At 39.1% G+C, this 18,701-nt stretch overlaps 1 protein-coding gene across 1 annotated transcript; it reads right to left on the bottom strand.

Moving 5' to 3' along the window:
* LOC135221413 (techylectin-5A-like) lies at window positions 1–17,338 on the bottom strand. The gene is made up of 8 exons (XM_064259193.1): window positions 17,250–17,338; window positions 15,917–16,050; window positions 14,762–14,809; window positions 8,668–8,739; window positions 6,957–7,138; window positions 6,174–6,300; window positions 2,405–2,514; window positions 1–625 (listed from the first exon to the last, which is right to left on the bottom strand). Exons 1-8 carry the CDS (start codon window positions 17,328–17,330, stop codon window positions 339–341), a joined length of 1,041 nt encoding a protein of 346 aa, XP_064115263.1. The 5' UTR covers window positions 17,331–17,338; the 3' UTR covers window positions 1–338.
* Between the last annotated feature and the right edge of the window lie 1,363 nt (window positions 17,339–18,701).

Here is an 18,701-nt window from a genome sequence, read left to right as displayed (position 1 = left end):
TGCTATTCAGTTTTTTATTCTTTTATTGTAAATAGATAAATTTCAAAATCTCACAAGCTCATTTATTTGCCTTATAGTACATAAATGACATTAATGTTGATTAGTAGAGAGTGACTTGAGATATTGATTTTGTTTTGAAAATATCACCAGTTCTACGGCAAATTATATTTGATCTATAATTTCAGACCATCGAAATATTTGGCTTTTCAATTCACAATTCTATGATATACTAAGACATAATACTGTTGCCAATCATAATTAACAGAAGTGTAATGAACAAGTATGGCATTATTGGTTTAGCTTACTTGACCCTAAGTGGTCATGCATACAAGTTCCATTTATTTTCTTGAAGCAACGTGAATAGGAAGATGAGCTGATGAAGAGTTGCAGCCACTGCCACTGCCGTTGCCACGGGCGCAGGAGTTAGCCACAATGATCTTCTTGTAGGTGGTGTCACAGAGCGAGGGCCGAATCTTAATTTGGAGGTTCGACAACCTATAACTCTCAGTGGTGTAGTAACACGTGTTGTTCATGTGTTCTTCGTATGGCCCTGTAGGAGGGTAATTAAGCCGGCAGTCGTGATACCAGTATCCTCCCCCACGTTCTGAGGCGCAGTTCAGACTGGCTGTAAGTGAGATGAAGACATTTTAATTTATGTTTGAGCCTAAGTTATGAGTTAGCAGCATTTTTGTGGGCTAGTAAGCTGTGCAGATTGCTGCTCATTGCTGACTTATAGAATTTGGCACGTGCCCATCCAAGTGTTCAGAAGGCTTCTGGTAGATATAACAACATCAGTATCTCTCTAAGAGTACATTAAGTTTGTCTTTATTAAATATCATACCATAAACACAAAACAAATTGTATCTCTTAAGTTGGTCTCTAAAGAAACTAGTCAAAAATAGAGGGGATGCAAAAATGACATCACTTTATTCCTGTGAGGTAATTGGCAGTTTTCAGTTTGGTTTTTCAGTTTGATGAAATTAAGGTGTTATGGCTCATGGAATAAAAAAAGGAATGATTATGGATATAAGTGCACTATAAATAGGAAAATGGAAAGTTGTATTCAAAAGTTTATTAAGCATATACACCGCAGCCACAGAAGATAATGAAATTCAAACGAGCACCAGTAAAACTTATCAAGGAGTAATGAGGAAAGTGAAGCGACTGAAGATATGACTTCAGAGAGGGTTCTAAAGCACAGGAAATTTATATGGAAAGTTATGTGATGAAAAATTGTCACGTGCAGTCTTTAGGAACTAAACGAAAAACTTCGCTGTAAGAAATACCAATATTAGTGACAAAACTGAAGTCAGCTAACTTTGCTATCTTGTAGCATACCTTAGTGTTGTATTATTCAGCAATTTTAATGTGGAAAATTACATTGACAGTCTTCAGTGGTTACTGTATTTGGATACACTCCCATAGAATGCTAAAATACCTCAGAAGTTTTCCTTAAAATCTTAAAAAGCTCAAAGAAAATGAAACTACGCAATGAAGAACAAACGAGGTATATACACTAAGAAATTATCGTAGTAGAGCAGGTGTTACGGTGTGATGCGAGTAAAGTCACAAGACTGAACCTCGTTATTACCCATACAGTAACCAGGGTTATATAAGAGTGGAACTCCCCTGAAGCACTAGTAATTCGTGCATGCAAAAGGTACATCTAATGGTGGCAGATCAGTTGTCTTGCTGTTGCTTCATCTGATTCTAGTATTATCCAAATACCCCATATACAAATATGAGCTGTATATGTTACCTACAACAATGCTCCACCTTCAGTTACAATTGATTCAGCATCCATTCCCACTGTCATTCACTTTACGTACATTGCATCATATATCTGGTTTTATATACTGCACGCTTCTGTGAATATTCATTAATTACTCTCAGCATTTCTGAGTTTTTTTCTGCGTGAATAAAAATACTGATGTTTACATCCTTTGTATTTCTGCCTTGCTAGGACAAACTTGGGAAATCATTAATGATATATAAGGGATAAATGTCATACAATGTGGACAAATGAAAATCCATATACGTTAGTTGGGTGCTACTCTTCTTTGACAAGAATCATCAACACTTTCAGGCATTTCTGCATATTGTAAGGGAGACATGAGAATCAGCAACTTCTCTTTCCACTCTAAATGAAAAGTTCATTGATCTGGTTATGGATGATGTTTCTGTTCTGTTTCAAAAGAGGTGATGATTTCCTTTTGAAACTATGAGAGGTTAGTAGGTAGGCTATCAAAAACCGAACGTTGTGTACATAGAAAGTACCTGGAAGTGATAAATGTAATATTTGTTGCCTGGCAGAATGATCAATTGTCAAGTAATACTCTTCATAATATAGCATACAAAGAAGAGAATGTGGTCCAAAATAGTCGAGAGACAGAGATTAACTTACAGTGATCATGGTCCCTGTCATAAGTGGAGAAATACTTATTCTTGCTGTAGTAGTAACAATCATAATTCGTTGAGCTTTCAGCCAGCTTGTTGCCTAGTATAAGCTTGTACCTGAAGGAATATGAAAATTTAATTTTAGTGTGTGACAACCTCAGGACATGGAACTCTGTAGGCAATTCATTCAGCCATATTTCTGGACATTCAGAAATGGTCTTTCTGACCAAATGAACTGAAAACCTGTCAAAAACAACTGGAGAACTGTGCATTAAGAACTACCAGATTTAAGGTTGGTTGCAGTATGACAGGAAACGAATCTATTGTGTTTTCAAATGCAGCTGCTTGGGAATGTACTTGTGCTTGCAGGGCACATTTATTAGACATTTGCATGATTAATGTTTGACAGAAAGGCCATACTTTACAAGGTAATTAGTATTCTGCAGGGCCATAGTTGGAGAGCCAAATAAAAGCCTAAAGACCTGTTTGGAAACTAAAACAAAATTTTATATTTTTCCTTCTAATCAACAAAGAATCTTCATTTTTCACTGCAGAATAAATGGTGTCCACTTCCAGGTACATGGAACAGAAACTGATAGGCAGTAATTTTTTAGAATTTCTACTAGTAATTACTTATTACGTATATTGAAGAAATGTCGTCTGAAAAGATTTTTTAGCATTATAGTGAAAATTACCCTAATTATAAGGAATAAATTCTTTGTGCTAAATAAACTTTACCAGCATATTCGAAATTCTTCAGGAAGGGACCTGAAACTAACATTACAGTTGAACACTAGTAATTTTACATTCAACCTTAACAATAATGAAACGAACACGTGCAATCTAATTAGATATGAGTTCAGACTTGTTCAGATGAACTCTAATGCTACCCTTCAATTTGGTTAATCATACATCTCTTCTATGTAAACCTTGTTGCTTAGGTCTGAAGGTGTTATACTCTACCTCATTCACAGTCTTATGTGATCAGTAGCAAAGCTGTTATGGGTTCATAGTTGTTGTTAGTCTTTATTTGTGATGTAATTGTTAGCCCCAGATATAAGATGGTACAGTCTACAGATGAAACAACTCTTGTTGAAGTTCTTCACTGACACAATTAAAAAAGCAAAGTGGCTGTTGCCCTTTGTAGAAATTTAGAATGGATCATTGGTATAGTCTGCTGGGAATGAGACCAAACTCCATCAAAATTCAGTTCATATTGATCATCCAGTTTTGCACTTTGGTCACAATTTATGATTCACTATGTTTTAAAAAGTAATACTGAACTTGTTCTGAATAGTATTTGATGATGCTTAAAACCTTCTTTCCCCTGGGCTTCAGAAACTTAATATTTATTACAGTATTACTAGAAAGCTTAGTATTGTTGGTTTGTCTTCTCATATTTGCAGAGATGATGGTAATGATAGGATTTTCTTCTAGCTTTTTTATTTCGTTATTACCTGAATATCCTTTCATGTTTGGTTGTCTGCAAACTCCCAGGATCTTTAGGCTCTAGACAAAATGACTCAGTACAGTGATTTCATTTTTTTCTTTTCTAGCAATGGGAATTAGCATTTAGGACATTATGGGAAATGTCGTTTGGTCCTCCTCCAGAAGTTATATTTCAATAGAGCACTCTCAATTGTCACTGTAGTGCCTGCACCCCAAGAATTAGTAAGTGCCACTGGTTTAGCTTACTATATAACTTACTGATCCAATTTAAGTTTCTATAAAGGATAGTATAATAGCCGCTTTATTTATTTATTATTTATTTTTTTTTTTGCATTACCTCAGAGTGTAGAACTATAACAAGATTTGCCTCGTCTGCAGACTGTACTTGTCATATCTTCAAGACCAACAATTATATCAGAAACTACAAGCCCAAAACACTACCCACTGGCTTACAGTGGATCAGCAAATGAAGCCTTGGGGAGTGCTGGCAATATGGATGTCCAAAAAAAGGGAATGTTGACATCTACATTTATTTCACTCATAAAGCAAAGAACAGATTAGTCTTCAAATGTGAGCTGAGGTGTATACGGCTCATTCTCGTCAGCAATGTTGGCAAAGGTGTCACTAACATACTTGAACATGTACAGCTGGGGATCCCGCCGAAGACGTGTGTGCCAACTTTTACATGGAAGCTGTCGAGCAGCATGCCATCAGCATTACCCACAGACCAGCTGTATGTGTTTGGTATGTTGATGACACCTTTGTCCATGTTGTGGACGAGGAGCTGGAGGACACCTATGCGCATCGTTGAGAAAGAATAAGTTCTCCACATCATGCATAAGCAAAGTTAGATGGCACCATTCAATTTTTGGATTTTTGTGTCACCAGCACTCCCCAAGGCTTTCACACCCAGGTCCATTGTGAGCCAACCAACATTGGGCTCTGGTTCAATGGCAGTGGTGAATGTCCAGAAAAATGGCAATCCTCGTCATGAATGCCTACTTTTTTGTGCCCTCTGATGTTGTTCTTTCTGAATACAACTTCTGATAAGTTCAATCATGTCACCCAAACCATGGTGGAGACTGGGTACTCTTTACTGTAGGTTTGCCAGGGTGGTAAGAGGTGTCATCAACAGGTAGTACCATCAGGACAACCACACCCCAGTACATGAGAGAATAGGACAGTTCCCCTCATAAGAAACAAAAATACTGGACAGCAACATCAACCAATGGAAAGTCACTGGAAATGAGCCAGGAGAACCATCTGTGCCTACCACTTACAGGAGAACAATAAGACATGCCCCTGAAATAACCACTTCAGCCACCTGCTACTCCAGGCAGCTCACTCTATGAGCAGAACTCCCAGGATCTGGCACCATCCAGTCAGTGCCTTCAGGGCTCGGCCAGACCACGTCCACTTGATGTTATAAATGTGACATGATTGTGCACTGGCTTCATATACCTTTACTAGGATGACTCACTTCATCGTCACATGATGAGGATAGCACAGTGAGAAAGAATAGTTTATGTCACTTCCAATCACTGGTTTACTTATAATGAGTAATATGCATGGTATTGCTTGTCAGACTGGTGAGCACAAGCCGACTGTTGAATTTGAATGATTGTAATTTAGTTATGTGTGAAGTGGAAATGAATATGCTTACACATTCAATGAATAGGATTTGGCCCTCTGACATGATTCAGCATAAATTTAGAATTTGGTCCGAGAAATATGGGTGATATTTCTAAAGGCTTCCTAATCTAAATAAGGAAAGATAGAAGGGATACAGGGACAAGAAGTTAAAGGGACAAACAAATATCGTTTTGTTATATAATTGTAAATCCACATCTCATTCTACATAGTGGGTAGGGTATTGCCATAAGAGATTTAATGTGCAAGGTCAGTGATCATTTATGCACATAAGGGGTATCTAATTGTTGAATACATACTGGAATGAGAAGAAACTGTCTTTAAGTCGTGATCAAAGAAAAAATCTTCAACCTTTGTATGTTTAAACGTGACTAGTGACATTATCTTCATATTTACAGTCGACAATCTAATGGCATTTAATGGGGCGATGAGACAACGATTAGGCACATACAGTGATTGGGAAATGAAAGCAGGTATCACAACACAGTCTCGATACCTGTATTAACTACATGCAATGTTTTGTATTGCAAGAATTGACCAAAACTACTGGACGAAGTAAAGGCAAGAACTTGAGTTAAAGATCAGGTTCGCTGAGGTAATGTTTTTAGCCATACCCCTCTTGAATTTGTACTCATGTGGCTCGGTTTTATTTTTTAAACAAGGCTTTATTATCTTACCTTGATTCCTCGTTTTCTACTCTGAAGTCATCATACAAGAGGGTTTTGAATTCACCATTAGTAACAAACATGTCCATTCGAAAAGCGTAAGCCCTACTGTTCGTCAGACGGTGAATAAATTCATTCCCTGCAAAGGACGTCAAGAATATAATTATACTGTTTTTGTTGTTGTTTTGTCTATTAGGAAAATACAAACTAGAGTTTTTGTGCCTGTATGCATTACCGTGAAAAATAATCAGGATATCGGTCATCCTTGAGTTTATTAGGGTAACAACCTATTCAGGGGTTTCAATACAAGAATGCCCCAACTCCAGCACAGACAATGTATTGAACCTAATACAGTTTTTGTAAACAAAAATGTTCTAACATTCATAAGGATGGGAAGTCAAATTGGTAACAGATATTAGTATCATTGTCTGACCTTGCTTGGTTGTTATTAGCAATAAACGATGATAGGTAGATAATCCTACAAGCAGTCATGTTTCTAAAAATGCAGATATTACTGGACTGCCTCATTGCTATTACTCACAAAAAAGTTTAAAAGTGTTGTAAATCTATGGTAAGCACATTATGAGACAATTTTAACATTTAGCATTTTACAAGGAACTATACTCGCAAAGTGGCAGAGTTTGATGATCCTCAGTTAAACAGCAATAGAGTAACAAGTTGGTGTAAAGTTAATTAACTGACGGAAATTTCATGCGCCTTGGAGCAAATATTATTAAAGCTTTCAATGTACAGACATTTGTGGGGAGTTATGAACTTATGACACAGTTTCCTTACCTAGATAATATTCTTCGCTTACGGAACCAAAGCCGTGTTTGTATTCTTCCCAAGATCGATTAAAATTCAGTTGGCGGGAGTTTACACCGAAGGCTTGTGGCTGTCTGTTCAAAATGACTGTCCATCCGCCTCCGTCTGTCTCCATGTCACAATAGACGTAGATGGGTGATGAGCAGGAGCATCTGAAGAGACAGCCATTATATAGACAAAAGACACTTAAATTGGTAGTTTTACATTCTTAATGTGTTATTTCTTTTCAAGTTGGCCATCAAAATAAACTGTATTCTGTTGTAAAGTTTCAGCTAAAGTTTAGCAAGTTACCTACTTGCATTATAACTACTTTTAGGTCACCTTAGGGTCTGCTGTTCAAACCGCAAGCTTCCCTTGAAAGAGTGCTGCTCTACTACTATCCTGGACCTGAATATCATTTTAGACAATGGCTCTGTTGTCGATACTTTGGGCAGGCAATAGAGGACCTCAAAACTGTCAGAGTGGAAGCCACAGTGAGCTTATTCTGTACTACTTTTCCTGATGTTTTTTGTGTCGAAAACGGTAGTTCCACTTAAAGGTCAGACTGGATAGCTTATAGCATCTTTCAGCATCCATAGCCCTTACAAAAACTTTCAGTGTGATGATCATTGGTTTGAGAGAGTGAACAACAACAACAACCTTTTAGTCCTGCACAGTGGACTGCCACAGAAAATGAGGGTTTAAAAAGCTTGGTCCCACGAAATTAATCTTGATCTTGTGATGATCAAGTTTTGAAACTAAAAGGCCTTGACTTCTTTTTCTCAACTCTCAGAATAATGATAGGCTTAGGTAAAAGACTGACGGTGAAGTGCTTCCTGGCCAAAGAGAACATTGTATTGAGAACTATAAAGAGGGAAGAGAAAAGCTAGAAGCCCTCCTTTCATTACTCAGATTCTTTGGAGCGTATTGCATATAGTTGAAAATGAATAATTGAGAAGAAAGTGACTGAAGATTCTTTGGACACTGAATGTCGGAGAGGGTGTTGAGGTGTCGAGGAAGGAAGGAGGTATGGTGAGTAGCAATGCTTGATGGAACCTTTCAATCAAAAGTAGTTTTAATCGTTTAGCAGTCGATCAAAAATATGAAGGAAATTGAGTAAATTTCAAATGAGAAAAATAACGAGTTTTGTGCATTCGGCTCATATGTAGATATCCTTTGTAAGCCCATATACATTTTATAACGAAAAATTCTAACAAATGAGAATCTAACAAAAGGCTTAAATAAAGGAATGCAAAAATTTTAGCGGCCAAAAAATGATCATTGATATACCATTCAAAATATTTCCTAGCGAAACATAAAATTGTGTAATGAGTTTGTTAACCAGTGAAATTACTCTATGTACTTTAGTAGAAAAGCAGGTAGAGAGGCGCAATGGCAAACAAATGCTAATCGATAAATCATTTCAAATACAATCTTTGTGGGAGGGTAAGCTATGCCTAAACTATGTGCACATGACATTAAGAGTTGCCACTGACTGGGTGTTGAAGTTTTCAGTATACGTATGTGTCATGTCAGGAGTAAAAGGGTTTATGAATGAAAGAATGGAAAAAGCAAAATTTAAAGCCAACATCATAATAAAATAAAGCCATGTGCAACGATTTTATAACCTTTCTGGGTGTAGAAAATGCCAAAGGGAAGTGAGAGAATAGAGAAGAATAGACCGTAAACTTATGCCACTTACACGAACGGATAGATCTGATAAATACCGCTCTCTGTTACGCCAGCTATCAGAAGGTCTGTGCAGTCAGTAGGTCTGAAAATAGAAAATAATTGAAGTTACCCACACATACATATATATACACAAACACACCCCTACTTACGAACACGTTCCGAACGGCTGTTCGTATTTGTTTGTTCAACTTTGTACACGCAAAGTCAACATGTACAGTGCTATTTATGTTTCTGCATACTAAAACACAATACGAGTACTGTACTGTATTTTATAGTATGTTTTATTAATGTGAATGATAATATGGAACCTAACATTAAACTAATTATGATGATGATATGGTAAAGTACAATTTTTCTTACCTTTGAGACTGGTCTCATAAGGTTGTAGGGTTGTCAATTTGCAAGATTAGATGTAACTTCCCTGTTTACCAAGAAACCAGTCAAGAGGATAATGGATGTTTTGATAAAGTTGTTGTCAGCAGCCCTGACACCAATACCCATACCTGCACCATACCCATACCCATATCCATTCCATACCCATACCTGTACCATACCGATACCAATGAGCCATCGGGCATTTCTCCAAGAGGTGGAAGAAATGATTCCTAAGACAGATTCTGAATCTGTTTAGGAGCTGAAGATGGCTTCACAGAATCTGTATCTGTATGGTACATGTGTGGGTATGGTATGGATATGGGTACAGGTACAGGTATGGGTATGGGTATAATACTGGTATGGGAATGGTACAGATATGAGTATGGTACAGATATGGGTATTGGTATCAGTATGGGTATGGATCCTGGAGCCACATAAAGGTGGCATCACACACGTATACACATGGAAAGGCAGCCAAGGAAATTCATATAGTATATATATATATATATATATATATATATATATATTATATATATATATATATATATATATATATTATGTATGTATATATAATGTGTGTATGTAGCATTTGTTGAATACGACCAAGGCTTATTCTAATCTTATATGTGATCTTACATTATGCATTTGTGTATAATCAGGAACAAAATGATTCATTTTCCTCTTGCCAATATTCCGGATATGCTTCCCCTCAGGAAGCCCTGGGAACCATCCCCTGAGGGAAGAGGCTCTCTTTGAGACACCCGCCTTGCTCCAGAATTATTCCAACAGAACTACCAGATGGAAGACACCTACAAGAATACACCCAGTTATCCGACTATTTGCCTGCTTTGGCAGAGGTCTTCTATTAGAAGTCTTCATCGAGGCACATAGCATACTCGAAGGAACTCTGTTCCTTTTTCCTGTAGGGCCAGTCTTCTAAATTATTCCAACAGAATTACCAGAAGGACGACATTTGCATGAGTACTTCTTGATATCCGACTATTTGCCCACTTTGACAGAGATCTGTTAGAAGTCTTCAACAAGGGGCATAGCATACTTGAAGGAACTGTGCTCCTTTTTTCTGCAGAGCTAATCTTCTAGATTGGTCCACCAGAATGACCAGAAGGAAGACCTCTGCAAGACTACTTCTAGATATCCAACTATTTGCCTGCTTTGGCAGAGGTCTTCTTTTAGAAGTCTTCATCAAGGCACATAGCATACTTGAAAGGACTATGTTCCTTTTTTCTGCAGAGCTGGTCTTCTAGATTGGTCCACCAGAATGACCAGAATGAAGACCTCTGCAAGAATACTTCTAGATGTCCGACTATTTGCCTGCTTTGACAGAGATCTTATATTAGAAGTCTTCATCAAGGGGCATAGCATACTTGAAGGAATCGAGTCCTTTCATTCTGGCATTGACAGAGATCTGTTAGAAGTCTTCATCAAAGCACATAGCATACTTGAAGGAACTGAGCTCCTTTCTGCATAGCCAGTCTTCTAGATTATTCCAACAGCATTCTTCTGGTGTCCCTCTGGAGCCCCTCTTAGGTCCCTCTGTACGCCTTTAGGTGTACCTCTGGAGGCCTTCTGGTGTCCCTCTGGAGGTTTTCTGGTGTCCCTCTGGAGCCCCTCTTAGGATCCCCTGGTTTACGGCCTTTAGGTTGTCCCTCTGGAGGCCCCTTCGGTTAGGTCCCTCTGGGAGCCTTCAGGTGTCCCTCTGGAGGGCCTTTCTGGTGTCCCTATGGACGGCCTTCATGGTGTCCCTCATGGAGGCCTTCAGGTGTCCCTCTGGAGGCCTTCTGGTGTCCCTCTGGAGGCCTTCAGGTGTCCCTCTGGAGGCCTTAAGGTGTCTCTCTGGAGGCCCTCAGGTGTCCCTCTGGAGGCCTTAAGGTGTCTATATGGCGCCTCAGGTGGTACTCGGCAGAGCCTTCAGGTCTCTGGCAGGCCTTAGGTGTCTGGAGGCCTTCTCTGGCGGCCTTCAGGTGTCTCTCTGCAGGCCTTCAGGTGTCCCTCTGGAGGCCTTAAGGTGTCTCTCTGGAGGCCTTCAGGTGTCCCTCTGGAGGCCTTCTGGTGCCCCTCTGGAGACCTTCTGGTGTCTCTCTGGTCACCCTCTGCTTGAAAATTCTCTTAATAATGGGAGAGTTCGTGCACCTGGTGAAGTGTTAAGGAACTTGCCATCCGTTGACCCCGGCACCTGAGAGCTTGCTTGTCCGCCACCCACCGAACAGTTGTTGACTCTCTCCCCGGGAAAGTTCCTCTACCTGACGAGGTAGGGGGATCTCACCAGGCATTAACTCTTGCTGGGAGAGTTCTAGTCCCACAGCCCGGACCACTGAGATGCAACGAATGAGATACCCACTGTAACCCCTACTGGTATTGAGGAGTAGACTTGTAAACTGTGAAACTGACCTTCTGCCGAAAATATATGGGTGGCTCACTTAACAAGCACCACTAATTGCTTGTCATATGTTGGGTCTAGATCCAGCATATGAGATACCAGATGAAACTAATATATAATATATCTGCGGACTCTCCTGAGTATAGAATTACCATTGACAGACATACTGGAGGGTGGTTCCTCCTGACAGACACACTGAAAAGGGTGGGGGGGGGGGTGCGGGTTAGACATACTGGAGGGTGGTTCCCCCCTGACAGACACACTGAAAATGGGGTGTTAACTGGATCTAGATCCAACTTAGGAGATACCAAGTAAAATTTGCACTACAATAGCACTTCACATCCTAGCGTATTGTATTGGTAATGACAGACGTTTTAATGGGTGGTTACCCCCTGACATGTGGGGAGAGGGAGGGACAAGCCCTGGTAATTACTATATAGAATACGTGCAGTAGGCTACTATTGAACCGTATGGTATGTTATCGTCATATATTTAATAGATAATCTTTTCTTTTCTATATTCTTTTGTATTTATTTTTATACAAATATTATTTTTTGTCTCATATGAATAACATTCATTTGTAGGCCTATAATAATTCTGTCATATTATTTTGTCAAACAAGCAACTGATAGCAGCATGGAATTTCTTATCATTATTAGATTTAGTGCTGCAAAATGTCTATTTACATAACTTTTGTTAAATAAGAGTAATACACAACTATTAAATACATAGTAATACATATGTAAGGTATGCGCTGTAGTTAGAGTGCACATCATATAATTGAGCTATAGCCTACTCGGTTTATTTGATCGAAGCAGGAATATGAATACCTTCTTTTGGTTTCAACTGACTTGCATACTAATGAAATCGTGGATGCATTTAAATAGCATATTATCAGTTTTAGGAATGATTATCATTGTTACTATAGTCTATTTTCTTTCTGCTGGCGTAGGCTAAGAGGATCCCTATTTCTTAAACAATCTCTCTACAAACAAAGTTATTCCGAACATTTCTCTCCTCTCAAGGAGATTATGAATGAATATAAGAGCAAAATGGACCAAAAATAAATAAATAAATAACCACCCAGCACAAATGTAAAGTAAACAAGAGAAAAGAAAAATGAGAGCATAGAGCTCAGGGTCCAGGGAAGTGTTAGCCTACTTTGTTTACGGGAATGCTTGCTGCACAGCTGACAGATTTGCACTTCGGCTGTCCGATTTTATATGACTGCGTTGGAGACGGATTATAAATCGTAGGAGCAATGGTAAACACACTGAACAGATGTGAGGATATAATAAGATGTCAATGCCGCTCTACAGGATATAACGGACACCGAGAGAAAAAATATTACGAGGGAGAAAATTAAACGAATAATGTTAGTCAAAGCCAGCATCGATAGCACGTATAGAAACACATTGCATAGGCTGGCTGTGGTGCGCGCTGGCGGGAAGTTAAAAACATCAAACTGCCGGCGATTTTCGCCTTAACTTGCCCATATCATTTTGAGCTGAGTGTAAGTTTTCTTTCCTGAATATATATAATTTTAATTCAACTGTCATTATAAAATTCAAGTGGTAAGGATCGGGATCCATGATGGGTTGCTTTCTCCATCCTATAGTAAGGTGACCAGAACTCAAGGTCATAGTCCAAGTTTTCCCTCATTAGTTCTAATAAGTACTCTTTTGATATGACCTCTGCTCTTTTTCTGTCACTTACACTTCTAGAAATAAATCATGTAACCGTATTAGCTCGCTTCCTCAATACACTGTTCCCTGTGCCAAAGATTAGCTTTCACTCTCGCACCGAAATCAGATGTAATTGTAACTGTTATTGCAATGGCTTTTGTTTTCAAGTAATTGTAATTCTAATGCAATTGCTATTTCCAAATGTAATTGTAATTTACATTTTTTGAAAGGGATTGTAATTGTAATTCATTTCTCCAACCCTGGTCAGCAGCTCCAGGTTGTATGATCGTTAATTTCGGGAGTGGGGGTAGTACAATGGGGAAAAATGTGTTATAGTTAGCCTCTCTTGAGCGATTCATTCACATTTTCGTATCTACACGATGGGACTTCGGTCTTAATATCAATCGATATGCCATATCCGATAAAAAGTTCATCTCATCCACAAGTCAGTTGATGGGCTACGGAATTCGACATTGCTGCAGTGCCCTAACTATAGGCTTACTCTGCCAAAAGAAAAGGAAATGACCAAAGAATGGCTATTAAAACGAAAAAACTTACTTTACATTTTTTTAGAAGAATTGAGACTGGCACGATATGACTGGTTTAAATGATTCAAAAATGGATCAGCGCACGTATTTGTAGCTGTTTTCTCAGAAAAAAAGTACTGCTTTGTGTGAAGCAACAACTTCACCCGAACGACTTTGTGCTTATATACATACATACATACAGACATATATGAAATCTATAGAAAGTAGGATAGGCCTAGTAAGTCTCATCCATATTTTTCATGTATAGATGTGATGAAGTTAATGAGGTCAAATATTCCAAAGCTCAATAGGAATTTGGAAGAAATAACTCCGACAATAATGCTTACCCCGTAACAATCATAATATTTCTTGCATTTTTTGCCTTTTAAATTTTATCAGGATGACGAGTGACAGATAAATTACCATTTTCTTGTTCAATGTTTTTAATGTTAATATTGCCTATGATAGATTTTAAATCATTTCAAGGTGTCCCATCTCTCCCCTCCAATCGTTGGTTATGTCTGTCAGGGAGTAACCACCCACTATAATGTGTCATTACCACTACAATACTCCAGGATGTGCAGTGCTATCGTAGTGTAAATTTTACTTGGTATCTTCTAAGTTGGATCTAGATCCAGTTAACCTCCCCCCCCCCCCCCCCCCCCCCCCCCCCCCCCCCCCCCCACCAGTATATGTCTAGGTCATTCTATAATCGGGAGAGTCCAAGGATATCTAGCTATTATATATTAGTTTCATCTGGTATCTCCACTAGATCTGGACCCAACATTTAACAACCAATTAGTGGTGCTTGTTAAGTGAGCCACCCATATGATTTCGGCAGAAGGTCAGTTTCACAGTTTACAAGTCTACTCCTCAATACCAGTAGGGATTATAGGCCTACAGATAGTACTATCTCGTTCGTTGCATCAAAATGGTCCGCGCTTCTGTTCTATTTCTTCCACCTAAATCTCCTTAAATCTTGAAGACTCCAGGATCCCAGATGCACATAAAGGCAGTCACACACACACACACACACACACACACAGAAAGACAGCCAAGGAAATTGTGGCAAACCCTTTGTTTCCTGTTTCCCTGCTATCTTGGCGAGCAGGAGCTTACCTTGAAGAGCTTCCATTTCTCGTTCTCATTTCATCAACAGCGAGGATCCTGTGGAGAGAAGTGGGTAAATATGAGTTTCATAATATAGTCGTATTATATTATAAAGGGCTAAAGCTTTCCTTGTATTACGTATATGATTATTTCATTTGATACATTTCTATTAGATTGTAAGGCCAATGGCAGTCCGGTGAAGAATTTGAGTATTTATCGGGTATTTTACGGCCATTGCCTCTCTCTCTCTCTCTCTCTCTCTCTCTCTCTCTCTCTCTCTCTCTTTAATGCGTTACCAACCACGCCCCTACCCCGGCTAGCTAGTGCTTCCACAGCAGGGTACAGTAGCTATGTCCCCGAAAAATTATGATCACTTTAAATTACCAAAAGCGCATCATTTAATCCTTGTTCTTAAGTCGAAGTGCTATCTGAGTATTTATCTCTTTAATGTGTTAGTTTAAAAGATTAATTATTGAAATAACTGATCATACGTTCACTCTTAAAAGATCAGAATATTAATGTGAGCAAAGTACGGAATACATTAATGTCGTTATACGCTGTTTGTATCTTGAACGTATAGTGCAAAAAAGCGTAATATTCTAGCAGCTGCACATTTTTGAAGCTGAAATAGTTCCCGGTTAATTATATATATTAATTTATTTATTAGGATAAGCTTAGAGAAGCAAAGAACAGCGCACATCTGGGATAAATGAGCTGTTATAGGCAACTGAGATCTATACTGCTGATAAAGTTAACGCGGAATGCAAGCTACAGTGTCTCTTTCTGGGAGCTCAGGTCGACAAGCTGACGTGAGATCACATCTGCTGTCGTTTCTGTTTTCCTCTAGGCGCATGATTTGCCCCTTTTCAGAGGCGTTGTGTCCCATACATTTTTCGGTTAGACCTTAAATCAGTTTCTCCGCAGCCTTGTATGGATCAGTTATTAAGTCGCTAGTCTCGTAGATGATTAATGTTATTCGTACCAGACTGAAGACATGTTTCGGAAACCGCTGTCTCCGGGAATTATTACTTTGCAATAATACTGGTATACCTGTACTACCTATTTCCTAAATGGCCATTATTCCAAAAAGACGGTGGTTGTGCTATTAGCGTTCAGACTAGCGTTTTTTTGCAAGTGAATCACAATCGAGTACATTTTTAATACCTATTGACTTCTGAGTTGGAACTCAGGAGGTCCTGGTTTTCCTCTTGCAGCTGTTGGATTTCCTTCCTCAGTCGCTGGAGTTCCTCCTGCAGGACCTCAGAATCACCGAAGGTCGCGTCCGCGTCGACGTCCTTCTGTGGCGAAAGGGGGAACCAGGTTATGAATGAAAGCACCGAGACGAAAGCCATTTTGAACAGCATTCGTTTTCCAGTTAGGATTGTAATATGCAGAATTATATCTGTATTGTACGAAAGCTGATGAATCTTTTTAATGACTTTTTCCATGGACTTGTTATTTTTTTAATAAATCGCTGGTATTCTATGTGATTATTTCATCTTCTGCGAAGATTTATTTCATTTTAGAAGTCAACAAACATAATCCAGATACTAGATACAAAATTATAACGGAACTAGACTAATAACGCAAACTAGGCCAGTCCCTTACGACGCTCCAGATTGGCTATTGATTAAACCAATCACGGGACCGGAAACTCTCAGTCTCTCTCGAGAGAGTTCACATAGGCGGGATGTATGTTCCACCTCTCCTGAGGGATATAGACGTCTTTCCAAAATACCCCTCAGGAGATGTAATACTGATATAATTTGCTGAAGAGCTTAGCACTGAATTAAGCTTTTATTTCAGCTGTTAGCAAAGAACTTTGCCAAAACATATTAATTAGAAATATTAATGTGTCATACATTCAGGGTTGGTAACTATGAATTTGACTTAGCAGTCTTCCTCAAGGAAGTGACAATTCTTGACATGGAATTGAATTTGCCAAGCTTTATGGGATAATGATTTCGTGTAACTTTTTTTTTAATGGCCATAACGTGGATAATAAGATACACCAAATGAGTCTGGCATGCTATTTACTCCTCAACAATGCCTCACTTTGTCTCTCCTTCCTGTACTTTCTTGGTCTCTGCTCAGTCTAACTTCCAATCAGCCTACTGATAGCAAAGTGGTTCAGTCAAAAATGTACTGCCAGTGATGAGTGCTTCCTCGCTCTTTTTGACATTTTGGAACTACCTATAGTGACTGCGGTCCGGTCATGGACCGACGAAGAGTGGAGAGTTATTTGAATCAAACGATAAGCTTCAGTCAACCAGGAAAAGGAAACTTATCTTATTATAGCTGGTTCAATTAAAGTAGATTCTTGGGAACGTTGGTTTGGCGGCAGCTGATTGGCTGGGAGCTGCCTGCCTACCTCCCGGCACCAGCTAATCAGCGGCCGCTAAACAAACGTCTCGTAAGCATAGGGCTCATCCAAGAATCTGCCTTATGTGAACCAGCTATAGTTAGCAGATGCGCTCGCATAATCATTTGCAAATACCTGAACGTCTTCGTGGATGTGAGAAGAAAATGTCCCCGCAATCAGCGACACCACCAGGAAGACGTGAATACTACGATTCATTGTTGCATTTACTGCAAAAGAAAAACATAATTTATTAAAATCTTGCCCAAACATTTTTTGCAAATAAGCAGTTATGTGTTTGCGGGATGAACATTTTTACATTTAAAGAGAAAAGACGCCATATTAGTGTATTTGAAGCTTTATCCATCAGTCAAGCTAAATTATCTGTTTATTTATTTTTGGTTTTGAAATCTTTGAGATATCATCAAATCTAATGAAGAAAAGTTCCCTCTAAATCTATGTATAATATTTTTATACTTTGTCCATCTACTATCTTGCTATTTCTTCTCTTTCTCTATCTTTCTCTCTCTCTCTCTCTCTCTCTCTCTCTCCTCTCTCTCTCCTCTCTCTCTCTCTCTCTCTCTCTCTCTCTCTCTCTCTCTCTCTCTCTCTCTCTCTCTCTCTCGTACTGATGACCTCTTTTGTAGTAACTAAGGTCTACGGTAAAATATGTAGGCTATTAAAAAAAAAGTCACTTGTAAGATCTCATTGGATCAGCCTTACATTTCAGGACGTGAGACTGAGATGAAAAAGGCGGGGGCGGTGTTGGTTAGTGTTAAGGTGTTTAAGGAAGACGAAAGGGTCAGAAAAACTGGTTAGAGTGGTTGAAATAAGGCATGAAAGAACACGGGCAGAAGTAATACCAGCAAAACAGGAGAGTGTGAAGTTAAAGTTGTGTTTGCTTTGATTATGGAAGTATTGGGTGAAGGGATTACGAAGTGTTGCAAAGAAGGGTAAGAGAGTGGCAGGGTACTTCTTTATATATAAAAAAACATCTTAGTTTAACCAGCCCACTGAGCTGATTAACAGCTCTCCTAGGGCTGGCCCGAGGGATTAGATATTTTGACATGGCTAGGAACCAATTGGTTACTTAGCAACGGGACCCACAGCCTATTGTAGGATCCGAACCACATTAAATAGATCCCATAGGGGGGTTGTGCCGTCAGTGCACCTCATGCGGTGCAATGTAGGCATAACTTGAGGTTCTTTGCAGTATCCCTTCAGCCCCTAGCTGCAGCTACTTTCATTCCTTTTACTGTACCTCCTTTCATGTTTTCTTTCTTCCATCTTACTGTCCTCCATCTCATAACTATTATTCCATAGTGCGACTGCTTTGAGGTTTTCCTCCTGTTACTACACTTTTCAAACCTTTCACCGTCAATTTACGTTTCAGCGCTGAAAGGCTTTAGTTGCCCCAGGGCTTATTCTGTTTTTATATTTGACATTGAATAGACAAATGAATTTCTAATCCCCAGAGGAATTTTTTATATTTGACATTGAATAGACTAATGAATTTCTAATCCCCAGAAGTAAATTCCTCAAGTTCCGCATTGGCGGCAGTCAGGAGCGAACTCGGGCTACCAGACTGGT

This window comes from Macrobrachium nipponense, chromosome 2 (assembly GCF_015104395.2).
Source record: "Macrobrachium nipponense isolate FS-2020 chromosome 2, ASM1510439v2, whole genome shotgun sequence".
Classification (NCBI taxonomy): domain Eukaryota; kingdom Metazoa; phylum Arthropoda; class Malacostraca; order Decapoda; family Palaemonidae; genus Macrobrachium; species Macrobrachium nipponense.
Note: the sequence above shows the minus strand (reverse complement) of the source record. Positions and strands in the feature narration are given on the sequence as shown.